This window comes from Hippocampus zosterae, chromosome 6 (assembly GCF_025434085.1).
Source record: "Hippocampus zosterae strain Florida chromosome 6, ASM2543408v3, whole genome shotgun sequence".
Classification (NCBI taxonomy): Eukaryota; Metazoa; Chordata; class Actinopteri; order Syngnathiformes; family Syngnathidae; genus Hippocampus; species Hippocampus zosterae.
This window is the reverse complement of record NC_067456.1, coordinates 24,157,338-24,174,828: the sequence shown is the minus strand read 5'-3', so window position 1 is coordinate 24,174,828 and position 17,491 is coordinate 24,157,338. Positions and strand designations below refer to the sequence as shown.

General features: G+C 46.2%; 1 protein-coding gene across 1 annotated transcript in view; it reads right to left on the bottom strand.

Annotated features, from left to right (window-relative positions):
- The window catches only part of LOC127602271 (uncharacterized), a 60,157-nt gene extending 42,987 nt beyond the window's left edge, over window positions 1-17,170 (bottom strand). Inside the window, exon 1 of the mRNA XM_052068322.1 lies at window positions 16,360-17,170. Coding sequence (XP_051924282.1) covers window positions 16,360-17,169 — 810 coding nt within the window. The 5' untranslated portion in view covers window position 17,170. The remainder of the gene's footprint in view (window positions 1-16,359) is intronic.
- Between the last annotated feature and the right edge of the window lie 321 nt (window positions 17,171-17,491).

Genomic DNA, 17,491 nt, shown 5'->3' with positions numbered 1-17,491 from the left:
AGACTGCAGACCCGGCAGCTCACTGCAACCACACAGCCCTCAGCCGTCTTGGACTCTTCCTTGCCGCTGACTCAAGGGTAGTGAGGTCAAGTCGTGGACTGGGCATTGTTCAGGCCCCTTCCACGTAAAACATCATCAAACACCATTTGCACCCCTCCCCTTCACCCCGCTTCATCACAACATTGACAAAGTCCTGCGGCGACGGGGAAGGTGGGCGACGGGGGCAGGTTATGACTAGACTGGAAGCCTTCAGCACACCCCCTGCACGTGGGCGGCTCGGGTCGGCGTCGTTGAGTTGCTGGAAAAATGGGGCAGCGGCGCTCTCCGGTGAGCATCCGAGTGACGAGGCAGCCCTTTTCAGGGTCCGCACTGCCTCCCTCACTCCGAGGAAGGGTCTAGAAAATGTGACCTAGAAAAATGTCTGCCCCAAGACTAAACCCGAGACGGGTAGCCGCACCCGTCGGGAGTCCCCTTTTTAGCGCCCGCAACAACAGGAAAAGTTCACATACCTCTCTCAAGGTAGCAACCTGGAACGTACGTACGCTCCTGGACAACGAAGATCGCCCCTCCAGAAAAACCGCACTGGTAGCAGAAGAACTGCGCCGGTATAACATTGACATCTCGGCTCTGAGTGAGACCCGCTTCCATGAGGAAGGCTCTCTGTCGGAGCCTGAAGGTGGCTACACCTTCTTCTGGAAGGGTCTCCCCAATGACAACAGAAGACTATATGGGGTCGGCTTTGCTGTGAAGCAGAGCCTACTAAGATCAATCCCAACGTCTCCAATCGGTGTCTCCGAACGCCTTATGAGATGGCGAATTCCACTGGCCCACGGACGCTTTGTCACCCTCCTTAGTGTATACGCCCCGACCCTCACATCCGACGAGGCTTCCAAGGACGCTTTTTATCTACTGCTGAGCCAACAGCTGAGTAACATTGACTCAAGGGACTCCATCCTCCTACTCGGGGATTTCAACGCCAGAGTTGGCAGAGACTGGATGACCTGGAACAGAGTCATCGGCAAACACGGTATCTGTTCACGCAACCCAAACGGAGAACGCCTACTAACTTTATGCACGGAGCATGAGCTACCAATAACAAACACCATGTTCCAGCTCCGTGACATGCACAAGACCACCTGGATGCATCCTCGTTCCCGTCACTGGCATCTGCTTGACTATGTCATCGTCCGTCAAGTGGACCGGAAATTTGTCTCCCTCACGCGTGTCATGCGTGGAGCGGAAGCATCCACTGACCATCGGCTGGTTGTGAGCTCACTACGCATCCGCGTCCGTCCACCGGCAAGAAGAACTCCAGCTGTACCAACAATAAACATCAACAAGATCTTCGACCCAGGGTACAGAAACAAGTATCAGGGAGCTATTGCTCAATGGCTCCAACAACGAGACGACAGCAGTGACCCAGCATCAAACGAAGACCAGAGCCTCTCCGAAAGATGGGAGAACACCAGCAAAGGGATCCTCACAACAGCACGAGAGGTTCTTGGCGTAACTAGTCGCAAACATCGCGACTGGTTCTGCGAGAACAACACTTCCATCAAGAATCTCTTAAAGAAGAAAAACGAAGCACACGACCATGCATTGCGTTCGGGTTCCCTGCAGGCATGGAATAATTTCCGCACGCAACGCGCAGAGGCCCAGCGGCAATTAAGAACGCTGGAGAACACCTGGTGGACCTCCTACGCAAATCAGCTACAACAGCACGCCGACCAAAATCAGCTTCACCAATTCTATGACGGTCTGAAAGCTGTCTGCGGCCCAATAAAGGGTTCTGTAAGCCCCGTGCGATCAGCCAACGGCGATCAACTACTCACTGACCGCCCTTCTATACTCGCAAGGTGGGCTGAGTACTCTCGTGCTCCCCGAATCACAGTGCGGCTTTCGCAGAGACCGCTGCACTGCAGACATGATCTTCGTCTTGCGCCAGCTACAAGAAAAATGTAGAGAACAACATCGGAACCTCTACATCGCCTTCATAGATCTAGCTAAGGCTTTCGATACAATCTGCAGGGAGCTCCTATGGGGTGTGCTGGGACGCATTGGTTGCCCCCCAAAATTTGTTGCGGTGTTAAAGGCCCTTCACCATGGTATGCAAGGCCGGGTGGTGTGTGGAAGTGAAAAGTCCGACCCTTTCCCAGTGGCTGTGGGGGTCAAACAGGGATGTGTCCTTGCACCCATCCTGTTCAACATCTACCTTGCTGTCATGATGAAACATGTTTACAACAATACCGACCCAAGACGAGACGGTATCTCGATCAATTACCGTCTCGATGGCAGCCTTTTTAACCTAAGAAGATTGAAAGCCAGAACGAAGATCAGTAACACGTCTGTGCTGGACTTGCAGTATGCCGATGACGCTGCAATGCTGAGTCACACGCCACCAGGACTGCAGCTGTCCCTTGACGTCCTCACGGACATGTATACCCGCGCTGGCCTCGTCCTAAATGCAACAAAGACAGAGATTTTGCAGCAGACCACCGACGCTGACCCCTTTATCTTCCACTCCGGGGAAAATGCTCTGAAGAACACTGGCGACTTCGTCTACCTTGGCTCATCTGTCAACATGAAGCTCGACCTCACACCCGAGATCCAAAGGCGGATCGGGTCGTCAGCTGCAGCATTTGGACGGCTGTCTAAGCGATGCTTCCTCAACAAGAACTTAACTCTTACCACAAAAACTAAGGTCTTTAACGCTGTGTGTGTGTCTATCCTACTCTATGGTTCAGAAGCATGGGTGCCCTATGCTAAACATCTTAAGCAACTGGAGCGCTTCTACATGAACTGCCTAATGAAGATCCTGGGCATTCACTGGTGGGACAGAATTCCGCACACGGACTTCAGAAGCAAGTCCCACCGCTAACGACTCTCCTCCTCCAGCGTCAATTGAGATGGCTCCGCCACATTGTTCGCATGCCACCGGACAGACTCCCGAAGAAGGTGCTGTACGGTGAATTAAGTACGGGGGAGAGGAGCAGCGGCGGGCAGCTGAAGCGTTTTAAAGAAGGCATAAAGGTCACAATCAAGAAGTTCGCCATCGATCCGACCAACATGGAGGAAGCGGCATCGGATCGGGTGGAGTGGCGACGACGCACCCTAGAGGGGGCAGCGCATCACGACGCCTCATACAACCTGGCGGCCCTGCAGCGCAGGGAGAAGCGACATGCCGGACCGGTTATGGACGGCCACTATCGCTGCGACCTTTGCGGGCGCGGCTGCGCTTCTCTGGCGGGTCTGAGGGCGCACCAACGTGCGCATCAGCGGCGTCAACAGCCCGGGGATCGAAGGATGGGGGAGCGCAACGTCGTCTTCGGCTACGAAGGACTGGAATCAGCAAGAAGTAACTTCGAAGACCTCCTCAACTCCACCAACACGCCTTCCTTGGAGGAAGCAGAGCCTGGGGACTCTGAGGTGGGCTCTCCTATCTCTGTGGTTGAAGTCACCGATGTGGTTAAAAAGCTCCTCGGTGGCAAGGCCCCAGCGGTGGATGAGATCCGCCCGGAGTTCCTCAAGGCTCTGGATGTTGTGGGGCTGTCCTGGTTGACACGCCTCTGCAACATCGCGTGGTCAACAGGGAGAGTGCCTCTGGATTGGCAGACCGGGGTGGTAGTCCCTCTTTTTAAAAAGGGGGCCCGGAGGGTGTGTTCCAACTACAGAGGGATTACACTCCTCAGCCTCCCTGGTAAGGTCTATTCAAGGGTGCTGGAGAGGAGGGTCCGTCAGGAAGTCGAGCCTCAGATTGAGGAGGAGCAGTGTGGTTTTCGTCCCGGCCGTGGAACAGTGGACCAGCTCTACACCCTTAGCAGGGTCCTTGAGGGTATGTGGGAATTCGCCCAACCAGTCTACATGTGTTTTGTGGACTTGGAGAAGGCGTTTGACCGTGTCCCTCTGGGAGTTCTGTGGGGGGTGCTTCGTGGGTATAGGGTACCGAACCCCCTGATACGGGCTGTTCGGTCACTATACCACCGATGTCAGAGTTTGGTTCGCATTGCCGGCAGTAAGTCGCAATCGTTTCCAGTGGGGGTAGGACTCCGCCAAGGCTGCCCTTTGTCGCCGATTCTGTTCATAACCTTTATGGACAGAATTTCTAGGCGTAGCCGAAGCGTTGAGGGGGTCCGTTTTGGGGGCCTCAGTATTACATCCCTGCTTTTTGCAGATGATGTGGTGCTGTTGGCTCCTTCAAACGGGGCTCTCCAACTCTCACTGGAGGGTTTCGCAGCCGAGTGTGAAGCGGTTGGGATGAAAATAAGCACCTCCAAATCTGAAACCATGGTCCTAGGTCGGAAAAGGGTGGAGTGCCCCCTCCGGGTCGGGGGGGGAGACTTGCCCCAAGTGGAGGAGTTTAAGTATCTTGGGGTCTTGTTCACGAGTGAGGGCAGGAGGGAGCGAGAGATCGACAGGCGGATCCGTGCAGCGTCTGCTGTGATGCGGACGTTGTATCGGTCTGTCGTGGTGAAGAAGGAGCTGAGCCAAAGGGCGAAGCTCTCAATTTACTGGTCGATCTACGTCCCAACCCTCACCTATGGTCACGAGCTATGGGTCGTGACCGAAAGAACGAGATCCCGGTTACAAGCGGCTGAAATGAGTTTTCTCCGCAGGGTGTCCGGGCTCTCCCTTAGAGATAAGGTGAGAAGCTCAGTCATCCGGGAGGGGCTCAGAGTCGAGTCGCTTCTCCTCCACATCGAGAGGAGCCAGATGAGGTGGCTTGGGCATCTGATTCGGATGCCTCCTGAGCGCCTCCCCGGTGAGGTGTTCCGGGCATGTCCCACCGGGAGGAGACCCAGAGGAAGACCCAGGACATGCTGGAGAGACTATGTCACCCAGCTTGCCTGGGAACGACTCGGGATCCCCCGGGGAGAGCTTGAATAAGTAGCTAGGGAGAGGGAAGTGTGGGCTTCCCTGCTAAAGCTGTTGCCCCCGCGACCCGGCCCCGGATAAGCAGTAGATAATGGATGGATGGATGGATGATTCTGTACTCAAACCCCCTCAGCCTACTTGCTCAGAATCTTCACCGAAAATGTAACATATTACTTCAGTTTTTCACTGATGAGGTTTCAACAGCCAGGAATCCTGTCTCAAATACAATGTTTGACCCCTGTGTCTATTTTTCGTGTTCAGCTGTGTTAAATTCTTTTGAAGGTATGTCCTTGACGTTTTTAGAGAATGTGCACATTTCTTGAAAGAGGTTCTCCTGATTGTAGGTATATCAATCGGCCTTGGCCATTATCAACAGCAGTCTCTCTTCTGCTATAGTTGCCCAACAGTTTAAACATGCTTTGATGCAACCCTTGATCAAAAACTTGGCCCTGATCAAGATGGGCTGTCAGATTTTATACCCATTCCACAATTGCCTTTCTTTTAAAAAAATCTGGAAAAAGTGGTGCACATGCAGTTGAAATTGTTCTTGGATGAATATAACATCTTGGAGGTCTTCTAGTCGGGTTTCAAGACAATGCATAGCATGCAGTCAGCCCTGCGAGGCGTTTCTAATGATATCATGCTGGCAAATTACACTGGAGACTATGTGTGTGTGGTTTTATTGGATTTAACTGCAGCGTTTGATACAGTGGATCACAGTATTCTGTTGACTCGTTTGCAGCACTTGGACAAAACCTTTGTCAGCTAAGGCTGTTAGCCTTCGCTGCTCTGAGTCACATACTGCCCCACTGTCATGTGGTGTTCCACAGGGCTCAATTCTGGGGCCTCTGCTGTTCTCACTGTACCTGCTCCCATTGGGTACCATGTTTTCCTTAAGATAGTATTAACATGGTATTTCCTTCCACTGCTATGCAGAAGACTGTCAGATCTATGTCCCATTGAGCAAAAAAGACACTTTCTCATGAAGGCCACTTTTATCCTGTCTGGAGGAAATCAAAACCTGGATGGCACAACATTTCTTGAATTTCAATGAGTGTTTGATCCCAGTCACCCTTGAACATCCCATACTGTAGATTTGGGCCCCCTGTCACCTTATCTCAAGTCAACTTGGGTCTTAAACTGGGCAGTGATTTTAAATTGGACCGGCAAATCCAGCTTCTTTCATCTTAGGCAGCTGGCTGAAGTAAAAACTGTAATTCATGCCTTCGTCACATCCCAGCTGGATTACTATAATGCACTTTACTTTGGAGTCAGCCAATCATCCAATAAGCAGCTACCGCTGGTCCAGAATGCTGCTGCTCTCCTCTTGACTGGTACTCCTAAGAGAGAGCACATAACTCCTACTCTGGCATCCGTTCACTTCCGTTGAACCGTTCTTTTTAAGAGCCTATTATTTGTTTTCAAATCTTTAAATGGCCTCGCGCCACCTTAATTTTGAAGTCAAGATGGCGCCCGAGTAGGCAGCCGTCAGCAAGTGCTCTCATGAGCCTTGCTTTTTTTGTTGTTTTTGTTTCTTTTTTCACTTTGTGTTTGTTGTTACGTCGTGTGGACTTGATGTGGACCTTTTTCAGCATTTTTTGGCCACGACATTCATCAAGGAGGACTCTGTGCTTGGTGGTTGCGCCTTCTCGGCAGCATGGGTATACCAGCACTGTTTTTGACTGGAGGAATGTCGGCGCCATTTGACTGTCGTTGCTGGACAGTCCCGGGGCGCTTGTGTCTTGCGCCTGTAATGGGCAGCATTTTTCACAGCCCCGCTTTGTTCAGCGGAGAGATCGGTGCTGTTGAACGGTCTGCGGCTGGATGGATGGAGGTCTTGAGGAGCCGACGATGAGAAGAAAGGAGCGAATGCGGATCTGGAGCTGGGAGTCGCGGCTTGGAGTTTGAAGCGGATTACGTGGGACAGGAGAAGTGAACTAATCTCTTTTCGTCAATGGATGCTACAGCTTTGTGTTTGCTTTCAAAACTTAGCTTGTAGCAGACGTGTGCACATTTTTAGCATGACGTCTCTGATCCACTGGAGAAAGGACACTTTGATCCTCTCCTCTTTCATCTAGAACTGCTTCAGACAACAAAGTGTATGCAGAAAATTGGTGAAGATTGAACGACTGTCTGTGTCCTATGTGTTGTCTTGTGTTATTTTTGTTATTTTTGACTTCAAAATGGCGCAGCGAGAGTGGCTGCCTTTCCAGCAGCTCCTTTATTTTGTTGTTCTACTTCTTACTTTCATAACTTTGCTGCTGTGAATTGGGAATTTCTCCATTGTGCGACTAATAAAGGTTTTCTTATCTTATCTTAATTCTGTGAGCTCATCCGCCCCAACACACCTGCCTCAGATCTGCGGACCAGACATTATTAGTACCAAAAACTAAACGGAGGCTCAGAGGGGATCAAGTGTTTTCTGTTGCTGGTCCCTCTCTTTGGAATGACCTGCCATTGAACATTCGGCAAGCCCCCTCGCTGCCCATCTTTAAAAGCATCAGAGAACTGACTAGCAGTGAGAGGGTTAAGAATTCGGCCGTTGCAACCAGAAGCGGCAGATTTAACAGCAGCACGCGATAAGACTACATCAAATAAAACTGCCATGTGATCTGAAATCCCATTTTCAAAGACTTCCAAGTTTGACACCGGTAGACCATACGCAAGAACGAGGTCTAAAATATGTCCTTGACCATCGCTATTTTATATTGGTCGATATTCTTGTTGTCTAATCTAATTTTAAATTAATGTACCCTGTTGTTTTGTACATTGTAACTGAGTGTGATGTTTATTTTTTTTATTATTCATTCACTGTCAATTTCTTCATTTGCCGTCCATTCCGAAACTCACACAGGTAGGGAAGGGGGCGTTGTGGGATGAATGAGTATCCGTGCCTGGATCATTCCTTTTTTTTTCACCATTCTTCACCATCCTGTAAGAGAACTCTCTTCCTTCATCTTTACCTAATCATCCATCCATCCATCCATTATCAGAATTTATCCTCACAAGGGTCGTGGGGCCCTGCTGGAGCCTATCCCAGCTGTCTTCGGGCAGCAGGTAGGGTACACCCTAGTTGCCAGCCAATCACGGGCACACACAGAAGAACAACCATTCCCGCGCACAATGACTCCTAAAGGACAATTTGGAGTGCTCCATTAACCTGTCATACATGTTTTTGGAATGTAGGAGGAAGCCGGAGTACCCGGAGAAACCCATGCAGGCATGGGGAGAAAATGCAAACTCCACGCAGGAAGGCCGGAGCCGGAATCGAACCCTGCAACTCAGCAATGTGAGGGACATGCTAACCAGTCAACCACCTTTACCTAATCAGTATGTTGTAATGTAAGGAGAAAGAGAGTGTGTTCAACAGGCTATATTTAGTCATGATTGCATCATGTTTTTAATTTATTGCTCAGATGTAGTGCTGGTGCACAAGATTCAACTATGGTATTCTAACTTAGAAATCGCTGGAGTGAAATACACAAACACATACCAAGTTAAAGGGAGCTCCAAGAATCTTCTTGGAGCTCCCTTACGGATGATGTTGGCAGCTATGGATGGGCGATTAGAGACTGCCATCCACCCCAGAACATGCATCTGTCGGTGACGATTTACACTGCACATATTTATTTTCACAAAGCACAATGCACGCTTTCATTCAGGGCACGTACGCCAAATGCATTTAGTGTGTGCGTCTTCTTCACTAGTTCCGTAGCTATTTCTTCAGGTCTGCAGAGGAACACTCGAGCATCTAACCTCACCTGCCCGTTTCTTGTGCACTGAAAAAATGCTTTTGTGCTCAAAATGTCCTCTTATGTGCTTGCAATTGTGGCTCAAATCTAACACCACACCAGAGCTTCTCTTTCCAACGGAGAGAAAGCCTCGTTTTTCGGGATTGTGATTTTCTTCCTTTTTTTTAATTGAATGCTTGATCAAACCTATTTTCTATGGTTATTGATCTCACATCGAGACAAACTGATCATGATTTCTCGCCACAGGTATGATTTTTGAGCATGATGCTGATTCTAACACAGACACTTTTATTGCGGTTTTCTAACTCAGGTACTCAAAGCGCTCTTTCACCTACTCTTGATGCAGAATCAGGAGCAACTTGGGGAGAGGTTCAGACACTTTGACATGATCGCAATGGCTGGGAATCGAACCACCAACCTCTGGGTTGGGAAACGACCACTCTGCCACTCAGCCCTTCTCATTAATCGATTCCCAGTAAGTAGCTTTCAGCTTCTCAAATATCAGCGACCCGTGGTGTACACTGTATGCATTTTGGATTGGATTGGATACAACTTTATTGTCAAATGTGCTGTATGTGTTGTATACAGCACAGATGAAATTTCTTCCCTCTCAAGACAACATAAAATAAGAGAAGCTGCTGCGGGTGTCTGCGCCGCCATCAAAAGAAAGTTAAAAAATGACAAATGAATACATGAGACACAGACAATCGTGCAATCTTAACCACTTTCCTGCATACACTTTGTTGTCTGAAGCAGTTATAGATGAAAGAGGAGCAAAGTCATCTTTACCCCCAAAATCATATTTGAATTTTATTTGATTTTTTTTTAGATTGACCACACTGTCTTGAATGTCCACCGATAATTCCCCATTTTTGCTCCATATACTGATGTGCACCCTTATTTGAAGGTTAAATGAGACACATTGCTGCTAATTTACCCCTGCTTAGATCTCTTCAGTGGTATCGAACCTTCGGCACGACAGTTCATGTTCATGAATGTCCTCTTTTCAAAACACACACAATCTGCTGATGAATCGTTCTGGCTGTTAGCTGCAGCTGGTGCTCTGTTGCCTTGCAATCAGTCCCTGCAGCATATGTTACCAGGTGTTCTCCCCTTCCAAATGCAATCTTTCATCAAGGTAGCCCAACTGCAGACAAATTAATTAGGAGAATATCAAGTAAACATAGTGGCGCGCAGAAGCTGAATGTGGAATATCAAAGAGACAAGACTTTTTAGGTTGCGTGCTTACTATCTATTTTACCCTCTCTAGCATAATGCTTAGGGCTAGGCTAGGGTCATTGTGTCAAGAATTTAAATTTCAGCACTATATTGGTGTCACTATGTGAAATAGTTATTTACAATTACCAATTAAACTATATACTAAATATTTAAACTGTTAAATATCACAGATTTACATTTCTGAAGCATGCTGCCTCTGGTAAAATAATCCACCTACAAAGACACCAGTTCTTAAAATACAAAATTCAGTGCAGCATTGTTTACTGTTGTCAATTAAAACTTGAATTTACCATGTAGGTTCACACACCACAACATGGCAATGGCAATGGCAGGACTTTTAACCCCCTGTTAGTCTTCTGAAGCCAAATGACCACAAACCCTCAATGAAGAACATGTCTCTTCAAGGTGAATCAAAAGTTGCTTTTCAGAATTGTGTCCAGATCCTTGCAGCTTTGGTCGATGCATTGTCATGCAGAAAGATTAGGCAATATAGTACAGAGTATAGAGTATACATAGTATAGAATAGTACCATGGCACAATGGGCCCGGATCTCAATACGATATATCCGCATAGCCCAAGTGATCATCTGTGAATTAAATGCATTGAAAGTGCGGCCTTAAAAAAACATGTCATTCTTTCATACCATTTTAAATTCAGTCAAAAAAAAAAAGCCAGACTTTTCATGTTACAATTTCAGGCTTATTTGAAACGAGGAAAACAGGCCATTGGTCATGATTTTGATATTTAATGAACTGATCCAGAAAGTTGATCATCAATTTTCTTCTGCTCTGTCGATTTGCAACAAACTGACTGTTAAACGGGAAGTAAAGTCAGACATGTACTTCATAGCAATATTTTCTCTGCATCCCTACTCATCTAAACATGGTATAATGATTAGTATTACATTGGTAGGATTGGAATTAAGCAGCAAAAGCCATTCTTTTTTATCCTCTCAGCGAGCGGCCATTTTGCCACTTGCACAGCACCCAAAGAGCTCAGGTCATGACCGTCATGGCCGTGTCATAGACACTTAGTCCACATAATCACATATCATTGTGCAACGGTTGAAAGATGAATGAAAATAACAGTGAAGTGATTTGGCCTGGCTATTAGTCCATGTGTAGCGTTCTGTGTGGACATGCGTGAATGAGTTGAAAACAATGCAGAGACAGACGAAGAGATCAAAGCACAAATTCCACGTATGCCTATTTGTTACTACAATAACAAAGGGCTGCACGAATTTGGGAAAACATGTATATTGCAATATCGATATGATTGCGATATTTAAGAAGTATCTAAGAAATTATATCTTTATCATCTAATGAAAGTAATACATGCCGTAAAGTATGACTTTATTCATATCTAATTACTGGTAAGTTGTTTTGTGGCAGTACTGCCCCGAGATACTGTTCTTTTGGATGGCAAAGCACATTAAATTTCCATTTGATTGGTCAGAGTTAAATTCAAGCATATCATTACCTATTAATTAATTCCACATCTTTTGCATTCTGCATGGCATGTGCCATTATCACAATGACAATAATTTTTCAAAATATTGTGCAGTCCTGATTGGAATTATGCCTCCTCTGTATGGGTTGAAATTAAACAAACAAAAAGCATAATTATAGGTCTCTATTAAAGTCTTCCTTACATATGATTTGGAAAATCCAGCTTAAACACAGTATTTTTTAAGTGTTGTAATGTAATGTAACAAAAGTCACTTCAGTTTTTCGTTTTCTTCCTTATAATCGTTTTCTTCTCCATCCTGGGTTCCCAGGTCTAACAAGGAACTCAAACAATTTTTGCAGATAAACACTGTCCTCATACAGCTCTTTTGTGTTTTTCTGCATCCGTACGGGCTTTGAGATCTCCAGCCAACACCTTTATCAGACATTGAAACATCGACGTGCGAGCTTTGCACACTGTTAGCTTTTTGTTGTGTTGTCACTGTCCTCATCTCCAAACCGTCATCGTAACGCATCTCACAGTTCAGTAACTTCAACCACACTGGTGAAACAGACAAATGAACAGGGTTGCTTGCTTATTTGACTGCGGCTGCATTCCATCCCATCTCAGCAGCAAACAGTTTTTCTGAGGCACTGATGCTTGTAACTCAGCACACCCGCTCCACACGCTTGTCTTAACTGCCACTGCCTTCTCTTCTGGGTTGTCCCATGCCAGTTTCTATGTCACACACGCCGGTAACAGTGCACTCCACGTGTCATAAAAGAGAAAAAAAAGAGCTCTACCTCTCATTTGTTGCGCCAAATGTCAGTCAAATTAAACACATGCTAATTGGTGCTGTGAAAACAATTAAAATCTGACATTTTCATAAATGAATAAAACTCCCTTCGACGCCCGTGCAAGGTGTAAAAATCTGGACGTGTTCAAACTAAAGAGGTCATTTAGTCACCCGATGCTAATGTGACTGCAGCATACGGTAAATGGACATATCTGATACAACACCCTCAATACAAGCTTGGCATCAAGGTTATTATTGTGCTTATGAAAGGTTTACTCAGCAAATAAAGCTTTAATGAAGTATTTTTTTTGGTATTTTTTTTTTACATTTTTCAGCACTCGACATCCCGACATCTCAACGGCTGCATAAGCTTTTACATGGTCCTGACCAGATCGGTTGACACATTTCTTGTGTTGGCTTGTGCCATTATTGCTTTGAGTAGAGCCAACATCAGCACAAACATAACTATTAATATATTTTAATCCATGAACTAAAAAAAACTGTATGTTTTGATACAAGTAAAAAACATCAATAGCAGATCGTGAATGGTAACAAAAGGATTTGAAATGACATCCATACAGATTTAGACTCAATGTAGTCTTTGGAGCAGTTCTAGAAAGATTCTCATTTAGTGTATTTTTCTTTTGCTGAAAGACGTCAGTCTTGGCTAAATGTCTTTTTTATCAATGACAAATTACATAAGCAGACATTCTTTTTGTGCATTTTTTTTTGTACGGTAGACTCATTCAATTGAAACATACACACACGCTCGCAAACAAGCACACACATGTACACTTAAGTAATTTTTTCACTGCCCAGGTCTGACAACTAAATAACCGGCATTATATCAACGCTTTGACAACACATAGTGCAAAGAGTAACACGCCACGTTGCTTTTTATTTCCTGCACGTTGCATGAGGTACCTCATTCTGAAGGTCAGTTATTTGAATAGTCCTCCATTATAGGCTAGCACCTTCTTTTTGCCTTCCAGTTAAACCAGGCTTACATTAGCCACTTCAAAAGAGCCTGGCTTCAAACATCCCATTCCCAATATAACAAACGTATTTCACAGTAACAGCTATGACAAAATCTGCAGCCGCCAAAAGTAAAAGATGAAACTTGTAAAAATCAAGACTGAGCTCCGCTGGTGTCAAAGAGTAGACACAAGAGGCAGGAAACAAGAGAGTGAGAGGAGGAAAGGATGTCAGACTGAGAAAGCAAAAACAGAGCACAGTTTTGCGTGAAGAGAAAAGCCCAAACAAGCTTTGTTGTAATTACTAAGACAGAAACACAGACATTCGTACTCGTGAGACAATCAAACGCTATATTTACCCTACCTGATTAAACAAACATGAAATGTGAGTTTTGAAGTAGGACTTATTTAATAGCCCACATTTGATGGGAGGGACAATTTGAGCACAAAATGGCATCGATAGGAGCAGCAAGTCGAACAGTTGATCAAGGCTTCTTTATACATCAAAAACACACATTTCATGACAAACGTGATCATTTTTTGGAAAATTGGCCGAATCCTGAGCAGTTTGCAAGTTCTTATCAAGCTAGCCAATTAGAGGCCCCGATAGGTCAAAGTGCATTCTGGAAGGTGGTGGGAGTTTAGAAGCGGCAGAAACACACTGAGACGGACTCCCTTTCCTTTCATCGTTCCTTTCTTCCACAGCCTTTCTTCTCTCTGCTGTAGCGGCAGAGGAGCGAGCTTTGTAGCTTAAGGGATTCACTCGAACGGCCGTTATTATTCCCTCTCAGATGCAAGTCTGGCCTCCGCCCCGCCACCATCACTCTTTCCCTGAACCATACCCCTCCACCACCATCCCCCCTGCACAGAGTGCTAAGCTAGCACTGGCACACAGTGCAAGCACCATGCACTTGGATTTCATGGACTACGTGGTCCACTCTAAAACCAGCGTCTTGTAATGAAATCTGTGAATGATTCTTGAACTCTCTCAGATGACAAGTTGATTTTGGAAAAAGGACAATGGCATGAACAAAAGTTAAAAAAAAATCATTCTCAGCAACATTCCCACTATATATTTTTTACTCACATAATTTGTGATATGATCCCTTTCTCATTAACAAAGGGTTGGTGATTAATTGATACAGTCGTTGCAAAGTGTAAACAACCTTTTTGTCTAGTTGCAAAAACAATGCAAGTGATTTAGGCAAACAACCCACATGACTTAGTATGAGATTTGGAAAATGTCATGTTGTCGCACATCCATAACTAAAATTAATAAAACAATTCCCTCTTTATATACAGTACTGTATATGAGTGATTCAGGGATGGAGCCCAAAACCCAAGTCACACCCCGCACAACCTCCTCCACACACACACACACACGCACACACACACATGTTCACACACACACACGCACACATTTTTTCCCATCATGCAATGTCAGATATATCAGCAGTATCCTGTGCCTCTCTTCCTGAACCAATGAAAAGACAGCCATTTAGGCTTTAAAAGACACACATAAACAAAAAAAAGCAGAGATGAAAGGAGAGCAGGGAGAGTGACAGAAAGCAAGAAGGAGAGAGAAAAAAAGAACGAAGCGACGGGAGGGTGTAGTGGGGGGGGGGGTTAATGGGGGGGGGGGTTAGGCTACAGAAAGAGGAAGTCAATTATGTATTCTGAACCTGGCTGATGTCGTCCTCAGGGATCTGGCTTTGCACCTCAGGATCTGTAAATAATTGACAGATAATATTAATTGGCTTTGGATTAGTGAGCAAGCTCAGTATCATACATTAATATTTGATCAGAGGATGATAGGGACCCTGGCAGGGGATCCGAAGGGGCAGCTGAGGCTGTTTTGTTGATTAGGCCAGAAAAGCGAGGAGACAGAGGCAAGTAGTAGTAGCACCAGCAGCAACAATACACACACACACGCACACACACAAACACACTTTCAATGGATGGCAGCGCACCACTGTGGTTTTATGCTTCCTGCTCCAGGCTGCTAAAAGCTCCCATTCCTAGAAAACTGCTAGCTCCTTGTATCTCAAGAAAGAATAAAGAAGAAGAAGAAAAAAAAGGACTTCCGGAGTCCTTTTGATTGCTTTTTCCCCTTTTCATTAGGGTGTGCAAGTGCGGTCTGGTAGGTAAGATGGTGTGTTTATGTGACAGTACTCCCAAGATAAAAAACAGATGATGCTGTCAAAAGGAGGTGCCTCGGAGTGACATACTCATGTGACTGCATCCACCATTGGCTATAAAAATACAGGATTTTTTTGTTTTGTTATGAAACTTTAAAAAAAAAAAATCTTTTAAATGCATCATGAGTAGCACCAATAGTTGTCATTTTTTCCCGACCTCTACAATTTTTTTGTTTAATCAATAAATTGTCTTTTACTTAAATGTCAACAATCTTTTTCTCCTTCATGACCATATCTATAAATCTATTTATTTTTTAGCCCACTCAATGTGAAAATATCAACAGTGAAAGTCAAAGCTTATTTCCGAATGTCAAAACAGTTATGAAATGTTCTGCAGCAGTCGTTAGGCAGAGTGAAGCGACATGAACAATTTTGTTTGCCAATGTTGGTGTTGTGGATAGCCAAGGTAAAGACGGCAGTGGATCCAAAAGCGAATGGGAGGTAGGATGGGTGCAGGGTCAAGTGGTCCGTGGGGTGGTGGTGGGGGTTGAGAACGCAAAGCCAGGCTGGGCAGGGAGGCACTGGAAAAAGACAAACGAGAACAACTGATTGCACAAATATAAGAAAACGGCAAGCGTGTGCACTAGCAATGGCCAAGATACCACTCATTATGCGTGAATCATCTGGCATCCACTTGCCGATCAGCAAAGCTCTTATACATAGGAGGTGATTGCTGATCAGCTGCAGGTGTGGGAGTACCCTCCGGCCCAGCTTGGTAATTAAAGGAAAAAGACACAAAAGGTCCCCGGAAGTGGACTCTCCAAAATAAAAGCACAGAAGGAAGAAGGTCTCTGACGACATATCACCGTTGGCATAAAACACCAATATAGGGCTGATCAGGCATCATATATATCTATAGACATAAAAAAAATAATCCTCGTCTCACCCCCCCTCGGGTGGTGTCCATCCCTCATTCAGCTCGGGTCCTCTACCAGAGGCCAGGAAGCTTGAGGGTTCTTCGCAGTATCTTTGCTGTTCCCAGCACTGCACATTTCTGGACTGAGATGTTGCAACCACTCATCTAGTTTGGGGGTCACTGCCCCGAGTGCTCTGACCACCACAGGCACGATTGACACCTTTACCTTCCAGGCTCTCTCCAGCTCCTCTCTGAGCCCTTGGTATTTGTCGAGTTTCTCGTGTTCTTTCTTTCTGATGTTTCCATCACTTGGAACCGCTACATCCACTACAACGGCTTTCCTGTGCCCTTTATCTATGATCACGATATCTGGTTGGTTCCCCATTACCATCTTGTCATTCTGGATCTGGAAGTCCCACAGGATCTTCGCTCTGTCATTCTCCACCACCTTCGGAGGTGGTTCCCATTTTGACCTTGGGGTTACCAGTCCATACTCCGCACAGATGTTTCGGTAGACTATGCCAGCCACCTGGTTATGGCGTTCCATGTAGGCTTTCCCTGCCAGCATCTTACACCCTGCAGTTATGTGTTGGATCGTCTCAGGTGCCTCTTTGCACAACCTACACCTTGGGTCTTGTCTGGTGTGGTTTATCTGGGCCTCAATGGCTCTGGTGCTCAGGACCTGCTCCTGAGCAGCCAGGATGAGTGCCTCTGTGCTGTCCTTCAGGCCAGCCCTCTCTAGCCACTGATAGGACTTCTTGAGATCGGCCACTTCAGTTATGGTCCGGTGGTACATCCCGTGTAGGGGCTTGTTCTCCCATGATGGTCCCTCTTCCAGCGCCTCATCTTCTGTTCCCCGTTGTCTGAGACATTCTCTGAGTACGTCATCTGTTGGAGCCTTCTCCTTAATGTATTCATGGAGCTTGGATGTTTCATCCTGGACAGTGGCTCTCACACTCACTAGTCCCCGGCCTCCTTCCTTTCGGCTTGCGTACAGTCTCAGGGTGCTGGATTTGGGATGGAACCCTCTATGCATGGTTAGGAGCCAAGACAGGCTATGGATACCGCCTCAGAAATGGAGCTACGATCAGTCACCTCCTCTACATGGATGACATAAAGCTGTATGCTAAGAGCGAAAGGGACATACACTCCCTGATCCACACAACCAGGATCTACAGCAGCGACATCGGGATGTCATTCGGGTTTGAGTAATGTAGTCGGATAGTGACTAAGAGAGGAAAGGTAGTCCGCATTGAAGGGGTCTCTTTCCCTGAAGGAACAATAGCAGACATTGAGTACAGCTACAAGTACCTCGGTATACCACAAGCCAATGGCAACCTCGAACTGGCAACAAGGAA